The 17,684-nt window shown below is 48.5% G+C and overlaps 2 protein-coding genes across 2 annotated transcripts; both read left to right on the plus strand.

Moving 5' to 3' along the window:
* Positions 1 to 458: 458 nt before the first annotated feature.
* Positions 459 to 5,417, plus strand: CHCHD2 (coiled-coil-helix-coiled-coil-helix domain containing 2). Its single transcript, XM_047839459.1, has 4 exons — positions 459 to 620; positions 2,985 to 3,234; positions 3,979 to 4,129; positions 5,112 to 5,417. The coding sequence occupies exons 1-4, from the start codon at positions 571 to 573 to the stop codon at positions 5,120 to 5,122; spliced, it is 462 nt and encodes a 153-aa protein (XP_047695415.1). The 5' UTR covers positions 459 to 570; the 3' UTR covers positions 5,123 to 5,417.
* A 3,041-nt stretch (positions 5,418 to 8,458) lies between these two features.
* PHKG1 (phosphorylase kinase catalytic subunit gamma 1) lies at positions 8,459 to 17,386 on the plus strand. Its single transcript, XM_047839317.1, has 10 exons — positions 8,459 to 8,599; positions 10,847 to 10,961; positions 11,435 to 11,613; positions 12,061 to 12,115; positions 14,631 to 14,696; positions 14,972 to 15,135; positions 15,523 to 15,613; positions 15,747 to 15,900; positions 16,077 to 16,202; positions 16,572 to 17,386. Exons 2-10 carry the CDS (start codon positions 10,879 to 10,881, stop codon positions 16,815 to 16,817), a joined length of 1,164 nt encoding a protein of 387 aa, XP_047695273.1. The 5' UTR covers positions 8,459 to 8,599; positions 10,847 to 10,878; the 3' UTR covers positions 16,818 to 17,386.
* Positions 17,387 to 17,684: the final 298 nt, after the last annotated feature.

Raw genomic sequence — 17,684 nt, forward strand, 5'->3', positions numbered from 1 at the left:
AGAGAAATACAAATAGAATAAACTCAGCTTTGTCGGTGTTGCCTAAAGTTTTCAGTTTCCTTCGTTCAGTTCACATTGTGTGCCCGCACTGTGCCTCAAAAAAATACCCAAATAACCTTAATGCTGAGAAAAGTTAATTTGCCAAGGGTCCAGTTGCAGAACGCCAGATAATCTGCCTCGCTCTCAAGGCTGGATCTGTCTACCATATATTTGAAAGAAGTGCGACGGTCCTCATACCCTACAAAGCAAACAGCTAGCGGCTCAGACTAGCACCAAGATGGAAGTACACTTGCAAAGTAACCTCAGGCACTTCCGGTCTCTTAAATGAACCTGGGGCGGAGCTCATGACGTTAACCGCGTACGACGACGCGCCGCCATGACGTCCTGCTCTTCCAGTGACCTTCAAGGGCACGCGGAGACGTCGGCGATCGAGAGGCCTCTGGCTGGGCACTGATTGGTCGCGCGCGGAGGCCAAGCCCGCCCCCCGTTTTCCGCTCACCAGCTCTCAGAAGCCGCCAGGGTCTCCGCAGAGTCTTGCGTTTCTAGACGCCGAGCCGCCCTGCAGTTGCCATGCCGCGTGGAAGTCGGAGCCGTACCTCCCGCATGGCCCCTCCGGCCAGGTGAGACCACCTGGGGGGTGGTCTGGGGCCTTGCCGGCGCCGTGACGCACACGGAGGCCGCAGTAGGCCTCGCCGCCGCCTGGTGGAGGCTGGCGGAGGCTCGTGGAGGCCGCTGTAAATGCTGCGGCCTTGGTGCGTCTCCACCCGCCGCAAGCTGGTTGTAAATGGGCTTTGGCTAGGTATCCCGTTAGTGGCAAACTTTCTAATTTCGAGTGTCCGTGAGTTATTAAAATACTGTAGAGCTCATTTGAAAAGTACTTTGAGTTTATTTAAATAATCTCTACACCCAACATGGGACTCGAACTTAGGATCCCGGAGATCAAGAATCACCCGCTCTTACGACTGAGCCAGCCAAGTGCGCCTAAAGCTCATTTTAAGTTAAAATGGGCAAGTCCTCCAAAGAAGTGGATATTTGTAAGTGTAAACCGGCTGAAACTTTAAAAGTAGCAAAAAAAAACAAAAAACAAAAACCAGTGTTGGAGAAACGTAATAAAATCAGGAAAATGATCTCATTTCAATAAACTGGATAATCTTTGAGCACCAGCAATGAGCGTTCCAGGGACTCAGCCCAGTCAGGGACGTAGTTCCTAAAGCCTCACACGTACATGATGTTTTTTAGTTAATAAAATACTTTAAATTTTTTTTTAAGTTTATTTATTTTGAGAGAGAGCGAGCAGGGCAGGTGCAGTGAGAGGGAGAGAGAGAATCCCAAGTAGGCTCCGTGCTGCCAGCCCAGAGCCTGATGGGGCTTAATCCCACCACTGTGAAATCATGACCTGAGCAGAAGTTAGTGTCGGCTGCTTAATTGACGGAGCCACCAAGGCTCAGTTCATAAACTACTTTTAAGATGTCCTGCCAGTTATACTTTAACCTTAACACCAATAACCTTAGGGATAGATGTTATTCCTGTTTTACAGAAATCAGGAAACTGGAGACTCAGAATAAGTGACTTGTCCAAGGTTATGCTACCAGTAAGTAGGAAAGCCAGGTCTGACCAGAGTTTTCCAGTGGCCAGTTTAGGACGTTTAGCCCAGTACCACATTGCTTTCCAGCAGTAAGGTGGGTTGTGTTCACGCAGGATGCTAGGAGTGTAGGGAAGCAGTTCACTTAATGGAAAGAAGCTTCTCACCAAAGGACAGAAAACCGCATTTTTGTAAAGTGATGCCAGATGCCACCTGATTGGAAGCAAAGTCATTAGCTTTTCTGACCTAGCCTTATTTGGTTGAAGAGCTCCCAAGGAAACTATCTAAAAATGTGCAGAGGGAATATAACATGTGAAGATTCTTAAAGCAGTGCAGGACATGTTAGTGAAAATGCTGAAAGCATCTCAATGACCTACAGGATGGGATACAATTGAAATTTTGGTGTAACAGTTCAGGCAAGTCACTCCTATTTACTGGTCTTCGATTTCCTAATCTGAAATGAAGGAATTAGATTGTATTATTTCCCCCATATGACTATTTGCATATGTTTACTAAGATGATACCAACTCAGTTACACTTAACCTCACTTGACTGTCCTAAAATTGCCAAGTCCCACATGTTCTCCCTCTCTTAATATTTTTTACCTAATATTACATGACATATTTTCCTTAATTGAGCCCTCAATAGTGTCATGAAGGCAGAGGTTTTTGTCTTTTAACAGGTCGATTCCCAGCACCTACAATGATACTTAACCCTAGTATCTGAGTGGGTGAATTCTCTAAGGACCTTTTAAACTCTTAATATTTTATGATTTTTATGAGGTATTGGAATAACTGTGTTCTGTAAAGCTACCCTAGGGTATACGAATACATAGAAATGCAAAAAGCAGGCAAAGATAGTTTGTACTTGGTGATTATAACCTTAAAAGGTTAAAGAGACAACATGATGTAAATAGTTCTGGGAATTGTGTTCCATAAAGTTTTCTGGTTTGCATAGAGTATTTGTATTTAAGAATTAAAAATGAAGATCCTGAAGTTTATTTTCATTTACATTTGACTTTTGAACAATGTATGGTTTAGGGGCACTTAACTCCAGTACAGTTAAATCTGTGAATAAATTTGGACTCCCCAATAACCTAACTTCTGTTAGCCTACTGTTGACTGGAAGCCTCACCAAAAATATAAACAGTTGATTAACATGTATTTTGTGTGCTATATATATTATAATACTGTAATCTTAACAATAAAGTAAGCTAGAGAAAAAATGTTACTAAGAAATCATGCAGTACTACACTGTGGTTATCAGAAAAAATCCACATATAAGTGGACCCGCAAGTTCAAACGTGAGTTGTTCAAGGGTCAAGGTACAGTTTCTTTAAGCTGACGATTTGAAACCTGGTAGGAAGTGTGAACTTCATACTTTGTGTTCTTTTCTTTCACAGCCGGGCACCTCAGATGAGAGCTGCACCCAGACCTGCGCCAGCCGCTCAGCCGCCGGCAGCAGCTCCACCATCTGCTGTTGGCTCACCTGCCGCTGCACCCCGGCAGCCAGGTCTGATGGCCCAGATGGCAACCACTGCAGCTGGCGTGGCTGTGGGCTCTGCCGTCGGGCACACGCTAGGTCATGCCATCACTGGGGGCTTCGGTGGAGGAAGTAATGCTGAGCCTTCAAAGCCTGACATCACTTACCAGGTAGGATTTTATGCATTTTGTTTTCCAGTGGTATATTATGAGAAAAACCAGTGCTCTTAACAGAAAACGGGTTATCAAAAGCCACATTTGGCAGCTGAGTTAGTGCCTTAGGCCAGCAGCATCAAGTACTGTACAAATTGTATTTGTTCCCAGGGAGTAGAATAGCAGTTCAACCTGATCCACTGAAAAACAGCCATTTTCCCCTTATTTTAAGGAATTTGTCTTGGTGACTCTTACCTAATTCAGTCTCCATCTTAGTTAAGTATTTAAAAATCTCTTTAATAGCTCTGTGCTGTTTTCTGATCTTTTATCTGTTATTTGCCCACTGCCCCTCTTTTTTGAAGTATGTGAATTTTCTCCTCTGATGGGCTTGAATGTATACTCTGTTGTGTTTCTGGTATATTTGACACTCATCCATCTATTTTTCTGTAATAGTTCCACTTTGTCATTCATGAAACTTTTCACTGAACCCCCTCACTGGTATTTAGGTATGCACATAACCATTTCACTTTATTTGCATGTTTGTTCTTGAATCTTTCTGATTATAACTGGAATTTTGTTAAAGCCCATTTGCTTTCTGCCTTAAAGTTTTTCACTTTCATTGTTACTAGATGGACACTTGAATTTGCATTCTGGTTCTAGTTATGGTTCCCCAGCTGACCTCAAAGACATTAGATACTGTTCTTTGTTCAGGTCTAGATCTAATTTCCTTTCTCAATGGTCCTGAATGTTATGCCTTTGCAGGAGCCTCAGGGAACCCAGCCAGCATACCAGCAGCAGTTTGGCCCCTGCCACTATGAGATGAAACAGTTCCTGGAGTGTGCCCAGAATCAGGGTGACCTTAAGCTTTGTGAAGGTTTCAGCGAGGTGCTGAAACAGTGCAGATTTGCAAATGGTAGGTGATGCATCAATCTGTGGTTAAAACTGCATCTACTCGGGGAGGGGAGGGTGGGTGATGGGTATTGAGGAGGGCACCTTTTGGGATGAGCACTGGGTGTTGTATGGAAACCAATTTGACAATAAATTTCATATATTGAAAAAAAAAACTGCATCTGCTCAGTTCACAGCATGGTACTCCTGGACCCTAGAGAACTTTGGGAGTCTGTGTTTAATAAGTTAATCTGACAAGTTAGAGGAGATTTGGTTTACATTATTCTAAAAATAATCTAACTCTTCCAACAAAGGACTAGTCCAGAGGTTTCTAGTCATAAGCTTTTACCAGTTATGTTCTGAATCTCATTCTTCCGTAAGTGGGTATAGATTAGTGTGTCAGATCTTGTTCTGGTTATAGGATGTGAGTGATCTAGCCATAAAGCTGTGAATAAAAAATTACATTCCATTTTCACCAAAGTCCAAGAATGGACATAAAGACTCATGTGTTGTTGGCATTCCCCACACCTGATTTGAGAGAGAAGAGTTTCTTTTTTTAAAAGATTTTTTTTTTCAATGTTTATTTATTTTTGGGACAGAGAGAGACAGAGCATGAAGGGGGGAGGGGCAGAGTGAGAGGGAGACACAGAATCGGAAACAGGCTCCAGGCCTGACGCGGGGCTCGAACTCACGGACCGCGAGATCGTGACCTGGCTGAAGTCAGACGCTTAACTGACTGCGCCACCCAGGCGCCCCGAGAAGAGTTTCTTAAATCCCTCAGTGCAACTCTGATATTTGGGCTGTCTAGAATGTTGACAGTGAAGTTGTTTTTACATAATTTCCTCCTATCAACCTAAGAATTCACCATCTATTAAAATGCTTATTTTCATTTTCAGGCATGAACTGATAACCTTGGGCTTTTATCCCTCTTTTTATCATTTGGAGGGCTTCTGCTTTGCTAAGAAGGTACAGCTATTTTTCTTCTAACTTACCTTTTCTGTTTGCAGGATTAGCCTAATCAAGAAGTTCAAGTTGAAGATATGGAAAATCATCTCCCATGACCAAGTTAATTTAGCATAAAAATATAACTGATAGTGAAGAAATAAAGTGTAAAACCACCAGTTAAACCTCTCCTCTATCATTAAATACAGCTTTCTTCAGAATTGGAATGAAAACAGGTGTTCTTACCGCATAGAAGTTCATTGTGAGATAGTTTTGAGTTTGGAGCTGGGCAGATGTTCGTGTGCCTCCTTAAACCAGCTTTTGTGACATTGTTTGTGAATTAATTAGAATAAAGTGATTTTCTCCCAGAATGTGGCGTCTTTTAAGTGACCTTTTAAGATGTGGTTTTGAAGATTATAAATAAGGTACAGTATATACATGTTGAACATACGCATTTTGCAAAAGAACACAATTGTCTCAACATGTCTTTATTTACTTTGTAGTCTCAGTATTAAATAAGCATCCACCTGGGGCTCCTGGGTGGTTCAGTTGGTTAAGCGACCGACTTCAGCTCAGGTCATGATCTCGTGGTCTGTGAGTTCAAGCCCCACATCGGGATCTGCGCTGACAGTTCAGAGCCTGGAGCCCATTTCGGATTCTGTGTCTCCCTCTCTCTCTGCCCCTCCCCTACTCACACTCTGTCTCTCTTTACTTCAAAAATAAATGAACAACCACCAAAATAAATTAGCATCCACCTGGAGGACCTGACAGAATTCCCTGAGGAGCTTTTGTAGAAAAGTAGTTATGTAAGGAGTAGCTCACTAGTAAACAGTGCTCATTAAAAGGGTTCTGGGGGCGGGGGGTGGGGGGGGTGGCTGAGTCAGTTTTAAGCATCTAACTCTTGCTTTCAGTGCAGTTTATGATCTCAGTTCGTGGGATTAAGGCCTGCGTCAGGCTGTGTGCTGACAGCATGGGGCCTGTCTGGGAATCTCTCCCTCTCTACCCCTCCCATGCATACTCTCAAAATAAATAAATAAAGAAAAAAAAAAAAAGCTCCAGTTGGAAGGTCAATGTTTCTTAAACTGAGCAGTAACAGGAAACTGTTTAAAATAATACTTCTAATCGACTGAGTGATAAAGGAAACGTAGGAATAAACCCCATTACAAGTGCATTCCTGTGGCCAGGTCAGCACATGTCCTAATGTCCTAACCGCTGATCTGTCCAATTAATTGGTCAGAGATGAAAACCATTGTCTTTTGCAGTTCCCCTGCAGATGTTTTTCTTGTGTAAGGTACTGTAGTTACCCTTTCTTGATTGTTGAATCAAGCTCATTGCAACTGCCCACTCCGTGTTGCCTTAAGGAGATAGACTCAATTTGGGGTGCATTGTTTTTAAAAATGAACTGAGCTCCATTTCTCACAACTCAAAAATTCATTCGCTCGGAGTTGACCTCCAGTCTACATTGTGCTCTGCAGTTTTCCAACTTCCAAATACACCTTTTCAAGGCTGATTTTTTTTCCCCATCTGTAAGTTTCAGAGACCTGTGAGTAAAGTGGTATTGAGATTAGTCAGTTGCTGCCTGCTGCCCGCTGCCTCCTGTTCTCAGCTGTGTTCTTAGAATGCCCTACTCTTCTTGAGTTCCTGAAAGTGACCAAGACCACCTTGCCTGAATTACCATAGACAGTTCACAACTGGCAAGACCCCAGCATATTTGCTTCTGGATTCATCTGTGGGCTCCTTTGTCCATTTTCCCTGGAAGTATGTGAGTTCATAGTGTTAATGCCCCTTATGTCCAAGGGCCGATGGCGTATGGTGACTAGCCAAATAGTTTATTGTTGAATCAATGAACCAAAGGAAAATGAACCACTGACATCAATAAAATGCAAGAGTCTGGCTGGCCTGGCCTCTCCCTTATAGGAGCCAGGGCTACATAGAGATGGGCACAGGGAATAATCCACTAGATGCACTGGCCCTTTGCCCTGAGTTCAGAAGGGATTTTGTTAAGCATTGAAAGTATAAAGCACAAGTCCACTCTACAGTTTTGCATCAGGACCACAAAAAGAGGAGGTGGGAGCTTACAGTAAGTGAAAGGAGATTGAGGTGTTTTCATCATTGGAGCCAGATGTTGCATCTCAGTTAAGCAGAGGCCTTAATGCGTAGTAGACCCAAAGTCCTTCCCAGTGCCCATTTATATAGAAATCAAGCCATTTATATAGAAATCTTTTCACTCTCAGGAGTGAAAGAAATAGATGGTCAGCATGAATAAAGGAAAGAGCTCTTGAGCCCATACCTGGGGTTCATCTAGACCTTCCTTACCTACTTCATGACCTTGAGCAAGTCACATTCTCTTTAAAATTGGCTTAATACCAGAGTTTTGGGGTCCAAGTGAGAATGTGCAAGTGCTTTGTGAAATGCTAATCAAATGGGTGCTTGTGGGCTCAGCTTCTGTGTGAAGCACTGTATTAGCCCTCCCTTCATTTGGTATATTAGAATTAGGGGTTTGAAAAAAGGTAGCTTTAGGGGCACCTGGGTGGCTCAGTTGGTTAAGCATCCGACTTCGGCTCAGGTCATGATCTCTTGGTTGGGGGTTCGAGCCCCGCATTGGGCTCTGTGCTGACAGCTCAGAGCCTGGAGTCTGCTTTGGATTCTGTGTCTCCCTCTCTCTGCCCCCTCCCCGCTCACATTTTGTCTCTCTCTCAAAAATAAATAAACATTAAAAAAATAATTTTTTTAATAAAGAAAAAAGGTAGCTTTAGAATGAGAGAGAGCAATATGTCAGTGTCAGCATGTTGCATACATTATTTCCAATTCTGTCAACCTCTTAAGGTAGAATCATACTGATGAGGGTCCTCACTCAAAGAGCCCAAAGGGGCACCCTGTCAGAGCTCATATGCTTTTCCTGGCACACGGACCTCCTCCCAATAGACCACAGGGTGAAAACTAAATGGGTTAAGGATGAAATCACGGAGGCAGATCAGAGATGCATTCCTGAAGGGGATGTTCCTTAACCTTTAAGGTCTGCATTCTGCAGGTCAGCCACAAAAACCGTTCCTGAGTGGGCCCCTGTGGACACTGGGGCTACAGTGTGGGTGCGCCAGTTTCTCCTGGGGTTTCTTCAGGTCCCTGCTCTCAGCATATAGAGACACTGTTCCCAGAGAAATGAATGTGTTCCCGTCAAGGCTGGCTTTATCTCCTCTGGGCCTGGAGGCCAAAGGAGCTCCAGAGGGAAGATTGGTCACCTCATGCTGTTCCTGCGCACTCTCAGGCCACCAGAGTTTCCCTCACCGTCCAGTAGAGGTCACCTCCTGGTGAGACTTGGCCCCTGCTGAGTCTTGGCCTGCATCCCAGATTTGCAGTTGTGATTTATTTCTGGCACGTCAGGCTTCCGTCACCAAGTAGCAAAGCCCGGAGGACGAGCAGCAAGATATCCTACTGTGGCCACGAGTGTCTGCTGAGGACCTGCTTCAGCCCTCAGTTGTCCCCTCTCCCCAAGGGGCTCTGAGACCTTTGGGATTCCTGTCACATTCACTCAAGGGCCTGAGAGGACCTAACAGTGAGTAGCTGGGCTGGTGATGGACAAAAGCCAGGCAACAGGCAGAGAGGGAGAGGCTGTGGGCAGAGAAGATAGAAACATCCAGAGCCATTAGACCCACTTTTCCCTTCCGAAGGCAGCTGGATGCAGAGTGGCAGCATTGACTCTTGAAGCCCCCCTCAGGGTATTTGCCTACAGAAAGGGGGTTCTCTGTTATTGTATTTTCAGACTTTGTGTTTTGGGGAGGGATGTTTTGTTCCAAAAAGGACCAGGTTCTCTACTCCCATCTGGGGACCCTTTCCAAAGGAGTCTTGGGAAAGGTGGGGAGTCGGGGGTGGGAGGGCAGGTAGGGAGGTAGTGGACAGAAGCACAAATGTGGCTCAATCAGGCCTAGAGCAAGGGAGTGGTCCCCCTGCCCCACCCCAGGACAGGTGAATGCAGCCAGAAGTGTGTGAAGCTGGTCAGGCCAGGGAATGGAGCCCCCAGCTGGGATGGCCTCCTGGAACGGGTCCACCACATCCTCTGCCTGTAGAGGGCTGGGGGAAGGGAGAGAACTTGCACTACCCAGCTTTGGGAGGTGGGGGACACAGACACCCATCTTGGGAACTTAAAAGGACCTGCAAGGAAATGGGCTTGTTTTTACAGGAACAGACATTTCTGTGCTCAGTTGGGGCTGCTGACTGGGAAGCCTGTGAGCAAGCAGCCCAGGCGCCTGCTGTTGGCAGAGATTGTTGTTATTCTAATTATTCCTCTGGTAACCAGGCACCCAGCAGTGGGGACACCAGGCTTCCTGGAACAGCTAGCCCTACTTGGCTGGTCAGCAAATTGGCCCATTTGATAGGCCAGGCCTTCCTGAGCCCAGAAAGGGCAATAGAAGTGGGGCTAGAGGCAGCTTTGGCCCTGCTGAATGTAAACTTGTGCCCATTTTCTATCTGCCCCTCTTCCTGTTGGTAGATGATTTTCTCTGTTCCTCAAATCCTATATCTGAGGTAGGAGTTTAGTACTATGGTGGCCTCTATATTCCTCAGGCACCTGGGTGGCTCAGTCGGTTGAGTGTCCAGCTTCAGCTCATCTCATGGTTCGTGGATTTGAGCCCTGTGTCAAGCTCTCTGCTGTCAGCACCAAGCCCACTCGGATTCTCTGTCCCCACCCCACCTTACCCCTTGTACTACCCCACTCACACTCTCTCTCAAAAATAAATAAACATTTATATTCCTCAGGCAAAGCTGGCCAGCTCAGCTCCTGTGTCCAGGCCTGAGTATCCTGGCTTTGTACTGCCCCACACTGTGGCGGGACCACTCAGGGCTCACTGGCCATCATTTGGTAGGACATGGGGCATTCCGAGGATAGAACCGACCTGCCATCAGAACCATGAGCCAAAGGGATACCTCCAACTGTTGACTCACATCCAGGGAGCAGCACTGGGCACGGCAGGGAGGAATGGCTGGGACATCCCAGAGATCAGGCTAATGGAGGAGGTGACACCACACACTGACAGGTGATAGCAGAAGCAGGGCCCATTAAGCTCTGCATCCCTCTGAGCACCTGGCAGAGTGCTTCTCAAAAAGCACGAGAGAAAGAAGAGAAAAGAAAGAAAGAGAGAAAGGAAGGAAGGAAGGAAGGAGGAAAGAAAGGTTAGGAAAGTCCTGGTTGAGAGCAGAATGAGTAAGGAACAGTGGGAAGCACTGGAAGTGTGTTCCGGAAGGAGGGCTGTTTTCACGGAAGGACAGTTACACTGGGGGAGGTGAAAGAGAGGCTCTAGGAGCCCCATATTGAGAAGATGAAATCATGAAGCTTCTCACCTTTCCGCAAGCACAGAGAACAAGCAGAGGAAAAGCAGGACTAGCCTCATCTCCTCAAAGAGAAGAGACAGCCCTTTAATTTGTCCTCTGCAAAGTTTCTCTGGTGTTCTTTCTAAAATCAAGGGTGTGCTGGCCTCCTCAGAGCTAACCCTGGGGCTGATGGCCCAGCCTCCTGCCTCTGGCCTGGGCTTAGGCCTGGCCTGCTGTCAGCAGGGGGCGGCAACTTACAGCAAGAACATCCGGGGAGCCACAGGGTTGCCTGCGGTCACAAAAGTTTGCAGCCAGCAGGAAGACGCAAGCTGGGCTCTTTCCAAAGGGTTTTTCAACTCACATTTATTTTGAACGTCCACTATAGGCCTGTTCTGTGCCAGGAGATACAAAGATGAGTGAGAAAGGGTTCCAGTCCTCAAAGAGCACATCCCTTAGATCAGGACGGCTGCCAGCTTCTTTCCATCTCTCCCCTCAGAGCCCCTCAGAATCACCCCGGAGGAGCTGAGCATGACCCGGGACGAGGCACTGCCAGACTCGTATTCAGCACAGGGCTTCTATGAGAACTATGAGCCCAAGGAGATCCTGGGCAGGTAAGGCCTAGACCTGCCCCAGGAAGTGCTGTCTTAGGCTCCAGCCAGTTCCATGGGCCCATGGGCCCATCCCCAAAGCACTGTCCACTTGGAGAAACCCTCAGTTTGGGGTCCTGCTCTCCTGAACCAGGACAAATGAGAAGGGTATATACCTCTCCCAGCAGAATTCTCCCAGTGCTGTTGACAAGCACTTCCAAACCCACTTTGCACCAGGGTCAGAGATCAGGGGTCAGAGGGAAGGTGATGGCCTTCGATGCTGAGAAAGAGCACTAAACTAGGAATCAAGAGTCCTAAGACCAGGCTCGTTACTCATCAGCTCCAGACAAATCACCCTCCCTCTGCCATCTTCGTCCCCCATCCCCAAAAGCTCCTAGGGAGTTGGTGGATAAGGCAAGACATTTCTGTTGTGCCTTGGACCTGGGATTCTCCCTGGGGTGAGGGGCCCCTGGACCACCTGTACTCTGCACCCCCAGAGGAGTTAGCAGTGTCGTCAGGCGCTGCATCCACAAGCCCACGTGCCAGGAGTATGCTGTGAAGATCATTGACATCACCGGCGGGGGCAGCTTCAGCTCTGCGGAGGTGCAGGAGCTGCGGGAGGCGACGCTGAAGGAGGTGGACATCCTGCGCAAGGTCTCGGGGCTCCCCAACATCAGTGAGTAATGGCTCTGGGCCCCAGCAGGGTGCTCCACCATGATTCTGCTCTAATAACCCAAGTCAGGGAGTGCGTGCGGTCCCACCGTGCAGCCAGCCAGGATCCCCAGAGTGTCTCCTGCCCCGGAGACCCTGCCAGCCCAGCACCCTGAGGCTTGAGGTTCCCAGCTGCACCCTCACCACCCTGGAGACTCAGCTCTAAGCCTCCTCTTCCAGCCAGCCAGAGGTTTGCAAGCAGAACTGGCGGTGGTTGCGGGTCAGGGAATGGGGGTGTAAGGTCCCGGGCTGGCCCCTTCCTTAGCGGGGACTCCTTTGAACACTGTTCTGATACCCCTTCCGGCTCTTGAAGTCAGTCGGAGCAGCTTTAGTACCCTCACCCCTGTGCCCCCCCGCTGCCTCTGCCCAGGCTCCTCTGCTACCTGAGACGAGTTAGTCATTTCCATTTCAGTACAGCTGAAGGACACATATGAGACCAACACTTTCTTCTTCTTGGTGTTTGATCTGTAAGTACCCAGTCCTGCAGCCAGCCACACCCTGGGGCCTGTCGGAGAACCTCCTAGTGTGGTCCCTACCCAGTGCTTCCTGGAGACCAAGAGCCAGCTCCCTACACTGTGGAGGCCAAATAGGATCACCAATGCTTCAGGTCAATCAGCCCCGGGGTCAGGCTGCCAGGTCTTGAATCCTGGGGCCACGACTTATGAGCTAGATGGTTTCTTTAGGTATCCGTTTTCTCATGGGCATTACAGAAGTAATAATAGCATGGCAAATGGCACAATGTAAATGCTATTAATTATCAACTACAATGACGATGACGAAGGTGGTCATTCAATACTCATTCTGGACATTGAGGCTATAGCAATGAACAAGACAAAGTCCCCAACTTCATGTAATGATTTTCACAAAGAGTGAACAGAAAGCAATGATACATACACATAGTTATGTACATGTACAGATGCATAAAGCAGAGCAGGAGTTAGAGAGAGGTGGGGCTTCTTTAGATGGGGCTGTCAGGGAATGCTCTCCAGAAGGTGACCTGAGCAGAGGCCCAGATGAAGTGAGGGAGGGATCAGAACCAAGACCTGGAGAAGGACCCTTCCAGCTGAAGGACAGAAGGAAGAGCCAGAGCAAGGGCCCCACCGGATGGGCTTCATATATTCCAGGATTGGCAAGGAAACCAGGGTGGAGTGGGGCAAGCTTGTGGAGTTGGCAGAACGTGAGGCCAGTCTGTACTGAAGACCAGATTTTGCAGGCATGTCAGCCATGGCAAGGACTTTGGAGGGATGAACACATCCCTCTTACTTTTGAAAAGCCTACTACTGACTATAAGGAGGCAAGAGTGGAAAGGAGGAGGCCAGCAGTATTGAGGCAAGAGGCCCACCAGGGAGGCAAGCAGTAAAGGATGTATTTGGGGTGTGGCTCAAAGACTGACATTATCGTTGTCGTCATCAATGTCACTATTCCCCTGCTTCTGCACCAACAGGGCTACTGAGACAAGCTCCTTGTCACAGGGTCCACTGCCCGCAGGGGGCCTTTCAGCTCTGAGAGCCTCTGTTTTCTCAAGAAAGGAAAAATGATAACAACCACTGTGCCCATCTCACCAGGCTCTAAGTATTGAATTCGACGACACAAAGTGCTCTGTGAACAATGTCTTCAGACTTATCATTTTTATCAGAAAGGCTTCCCAGGGAAGGGAACTGTCCAGCTCCTTGTCGCCCCACTCCATTGAGTCCTCACTAAAGGCTCCATGAACCACCACCATTGTGTGGTGTCTTGATTCCTCCATACATAGTAGCTAATTTTAGGGACTGGATTTACTTGAGAAAATTATTCAAGTAGGTTTTGTCTTGTTAGAATGTTTCATACTGTAGCCATGCTGAATATGTGTAGGGTTATTTTCTTCCAGACACAGTATAACCTGGCCTGTGTGTACAATTAAACTGCCAGGTCCATGAGGCAGCAGCCTGTTGTATCTTGCCCAGTCCCCAGTGTTTATGTTCATCTTTCTTATGTTGCTAACAGTGAGTTCTTCTAGTGCCTTTAAAATGGAATTAGAATAATAAAAACTGGATTCACACATGGCCTTTCTGGAACACAGTGCAGATATTGTACAGATAAGGCTCACCTCTGTAAATTCTAAGTTGTCTCCTCAAACAGAACCCCCCTCCCTGCCATACCAGCTAAGCTCAAGGGTTTTCTTGCCTCTATGACAGTGGCCAAATTCCTTTGTGTCCCAGGAATCCTGCTGCTTTCCCTGGAGGGGTGGGTGAGGAGAGCAGGATGTACCTTTCCTATTTAACCAGGGGAGACTTTCCCAGGGCCGCCCAAGACTTAACCAGCTGCAGCTGTCCCCAGCTCTGCTCGGTGACACTGCCCTGTAGAGCCCTTGTGGGCAGCTCAAATATCCCTAACCTTTGCAGAAGTTGCTTAGGGAAGCTATTTTTAATGCTGCCCTGAGTTGCCCTCCAGGGTGCAACTAGATTGTTTTAGCAGCGACCTCTTTCTACATCATTCCAAGAAGTGGGAAGGCTGAACTGTAATTCTTACTCCTAAAATAGGCAAACTTTGCTCTCGCAGCACCTGCACTGTTGCCTCTACTGTCCATTCCTGGGAAAAATCAGGACACTCTTGTCCTGATCTGGATCTGGGGCCTTGGGCCAGTGGCTCAGGGTCCCTCTTTCACCTCCCAGCCCTGATTTTGGCCCTGATAGATCCCAGTCAGATCCCAGAAGGCCCCACTTCCACAGGTGGGGGGACCTTCAGGCTGGTGCCATCCCACCCCCAGTGGGGGAGACACTCACCCTCATGCTATCCCACCCTTTCGGTTTCCACCGTTCTTCTAATCTCCCTAGACAACCCCTCTGCTCACTTCCCCAGCTTCTTCCTGCAGCCCTTGGTCCTTCATGGGGAGTGGTCCACTCTGTCTCTGGAGATATGAGGGGAGGAAACAGGTCTCTGGGAGTAGGGTAAGAAGGGGGTGCTCTTGGGACCCATACAGATACAAACCCGCCATCCCCACAGGATGAAGAGAGGGGAGCTCTTTGATTACCTCACTGAGAAGGTCACTCTGAGTGAGAAGGAAACCAGGTGAGGATCCATTTGCCCCTATTGCCACTCCCTGCCCCAGAGTCCTAGTGATACTGGCACCAAGCTCTTGGAGTGAGAGCAGCATGCATTTGTCTGGGCTGGGGGCATGCACTGCTGGCTTTTGTAGCCTCCCTCCCTCTTTGGCTCAGCCTAGATGGTCTCAGCCTGTCCTCCCACACTGGCAGTCTGGTGGGTATATGGGCTTTGGTCTCCCTGCTTGCTACCGGGCCTTGCGGAATAGGAGATAAGAGTGACATGTGCCTGTCCCACCCCAGAAAGATCATGAGAGCCCTGCTGGAGGTAATCTGCAATTTGCACAAACTCAACATTGTGCATCGGGATCTGAAGCCTGAGAACATCCTCTTGGATGATGACATGAACATCAAGCTCACAGACTTTGGTTTTTCCTGCCAGCTGGAGCCAGGAGAGAAGCTGCGAGGTCTGGTAACATGGCCTTGGCCCATGTCAGGGGCTCAAGTCTCTCTCATCCACGCTCCCAGGAACAGAGATTGCCTGGATTTCTCCCCTGATTTCCGCTCCCAGAATAAAAATCCTACCATTTCAGGGCTAGGTGTCTCTTCAGGTAAGCCTCCTCCCAGGGCTGAGCCAGGTTCCCACTGCCTGAGTTCCAGGCCGGGATGGCTAGACGTGACCGAGGAAGCAACAGACCCAGCACCCAGGCCCTGCCCTTGGCTCTGAAGGTGGCCAGTGTTAGAAGAGTCCCAGCCCAAGCACCATTTTGCTTTTGTCTACATTTTTTTTCTTTGGATCTTCCCCCTTCCAAGTGCCCCCTGCTGACCTGTCCTGAATGTAACTATTTCTGCAGAGGTCTGTGGGACCCCCAGTTACCTGGCCCCTGAGATCATTGAATGCTCCATGAATGATGACCACCCAGGTTATGGGAAGGAAGTGGACATGTAAGTATGTTGGGAAGTGACCCAGAAGGACAGGGATGCCCCCGTGGCTAAGAGCACCTGGCTGGGGAGGGGAGGAAATGGCAGGAGCTACAGCCAGTTCTCCTGCCTTCCTCCCTGTTCCACCTGATACCAGGTGGAGCACAGGCGTCATCATGTACACACTGCTGGCTGGCTCCCCACCCTTCTGGCACCGGAAACAGATGCTGATGCTGAGGATGATCATGAGTGGCAACTACCAGTTTGGCTCACCTGAATGGGATGATTATTCAGACACAGTGAAGGACTTGGTGAGAGACCAATCCTTCTGGCTCCTCTGCTCAAGAGAGGGGGAGTCCACCATGGGGGAGAGAAGCATATCATGCTACAAAATGGAGGACCCTACTGGGAAAGACCTTATGTCTTCTGAAGTGCTGGAGGGGACCCTGCCTTGATGTTTTCAGCTCCCCCTTCCTTATTCTCTCAGGTTTCTCGCTTCTTGGTGGTGAACCCCCGGGGCCGCTGTTCAGCAGAAGAGGCCTTAGCACACCCGTTCTTCCAGCAGTATGTGGTGGAAGAAGTGCGTCACTTCAGCCCCCGGGGCAAGTTCAAGGTACTGAAGCTCCCCTCCCACCCAGGGCAGGACTCAAGTCCAAGCCCCTAAGTCCCTTTCCTTCCCCCAGGGACTCCTTTCACTCACAGGGTTTCCAGAGCACCTGCCCTTCCCCTCCCACCCATCCCTGTGATGGCTCCAGCTCAATTTCTGGCATCAGAGAGGACAGATGTCACCCATCTGGCTCCAAAAGCCCACATCTCTGCAGATGCCGGAGGGGTGGGAATGACAGGGGGAACACTAGGAAAGGCCCAGCGGTAGGCACACAAGGTTTCATAGCAATCACACTCAGGGACTCCCTGCACTGGAAGGGGAAGGAGACAGCCCGGCAGGGACTGGGTCCAGCTTCTCAGTTCTGGCTTTCCACAGGTGATTGCTGTAACAGTACTGGCTTCAGTGCGGATCTACTACCAGTACCGCCGGGTGAAGCCGGTGACCCGGGAGATCGTCATCCGTGACCCTTATGCCCTCCGTCCTCTGCGCCGACTCATCGATGCCTATGCTTTCCGCATCTATGGCCACTGGGTGAAGAAGGGGCAGCAGCAGAACCGGGCTGCCCTCTTTGAGAACACACCCAAAGCTGTGCTCCTCTCCCTGGCTGAGGAAGACTACTGAGGGGCCAGCAGGTGGGGTAGGTGGGGCGGGGGGCGGGCAAGGAGGGAAAGCCACAGAAACAGAAGTTGAAGGAGTGAGATCATGTCCAAGCCTCTGTCCAGAGCGGAGTACTTGGGCCTGGCCAGAACCCCTGCACCCAAGGCCCCTATCCCCTCTCAGAGGCTCTGCACAAGGGCAGGGCGCTCCCATCAGACGTCATCACACGTTGGTGAGTGTGGTCAGGGCCTGTCCCCATAGAGGGGAACTGCTTCTCTACTTCCCAGCTGTAAGCACCATCTCAGGTTCTTCTCATGGGAGGCCCAGAGTTCCAGATGCTTGCGCGCCCTTCTCTTAGGGTCCCAGGGTGAGGATAAAAGAGAATAGTCTGAGATATACAATCACAAGAGGTTTTACTGACCTCACAACATCCAGTGGCACCATGGGAGCAAGTTCTTTTCTAGGGACATATGGTTAGAGGCATATGGGAGCCCTGATCTGATTAACAATAGAAAGGGAAGGTTCTGGTATTTGTCTGTCTGGAATATCATTTACTTTGTGACTCTCACAATACAGTTTTGTCTGGTAAATAATTCGGCTCCCCTAGACCCTTTTAAGACTGACATTGTGCTTTAAAGAGCCTGGTTACTGCATTCTATGTACGGTTAGCAGAAATTAGGTTCCTTCAGAGGCATGTGAAACACTACAAATGAGGTGAATGAAAGAAGTATTTTCCTTCTACAGCAATTTGCTTGGAAAACAAAGAGAAATGGGGAAATTCTGCCTTGAGAAAACAATGTTGGATCCCTGAATCAAACATTGATTTAAAAATTTTAACAAAGTGCCTTTCAGAGCACTCTGGCCCAATTGTTTGAGTACTGGGCCCTATAC

This window comes from Prionailurus viverrinus, chromosome E3 (genome assembly GCF_022837055.1).
Source record: "Prionailurus viverrinus isolate Anna chromosome E3, UM_Priviv_1.0, whole genome shotgun sequence".
Classification (NCBI taxonomy): domain Eukaryota; kingdom Metazoa; phylum Chordata; class Mammalia; order Carnivora; family Felidae; genus Prionailurus; species Prionailurus viverrinus.

Coding starts and splice junctions, on each gene's coding strand:
- CHCHD2 (XM_047839459.1), top strand. CDS start 571: ATGCCGCGTGGAAGTCGGAGCCGTACCTCCCGCATGGCCCCTCCGGCC. Junction 621..2,984: donor CGCATGGCCCCTCCGGCCAG/GTGAGACCACCT, acceptor TTTCTTTCACAG/CCGGGCACCTCAGATGAGAG. Junction 3,235..3,978: donor AGCCTGACATCACTTACCAG/GTAGGATTTTAT, acceptor ATGCCTTTGCAG/GAGCCTCAGGGAACCCAGCC.
- PHKG1 (XM_047839317.1), top strand. CDS start 10,879: ATGACCCGGGACGAGGCACTGCCAGACTCGTATTCAGCACAGGGCTTC. Junction 12,116..14,630: donor TTCTTCTTGGTGTTTGATCT/GTAAGTACCCAG, acceptor CCATCCCCACAG/GATGAAGAGAGGGGAGCTCT. Junction 15,614..15,746: donor TATGGGAAGGAAGTGGACAT/GTAAGTATGTTG, acceptor ACCTGATACCAG/GTGGAGCACAGGCGTCATCA.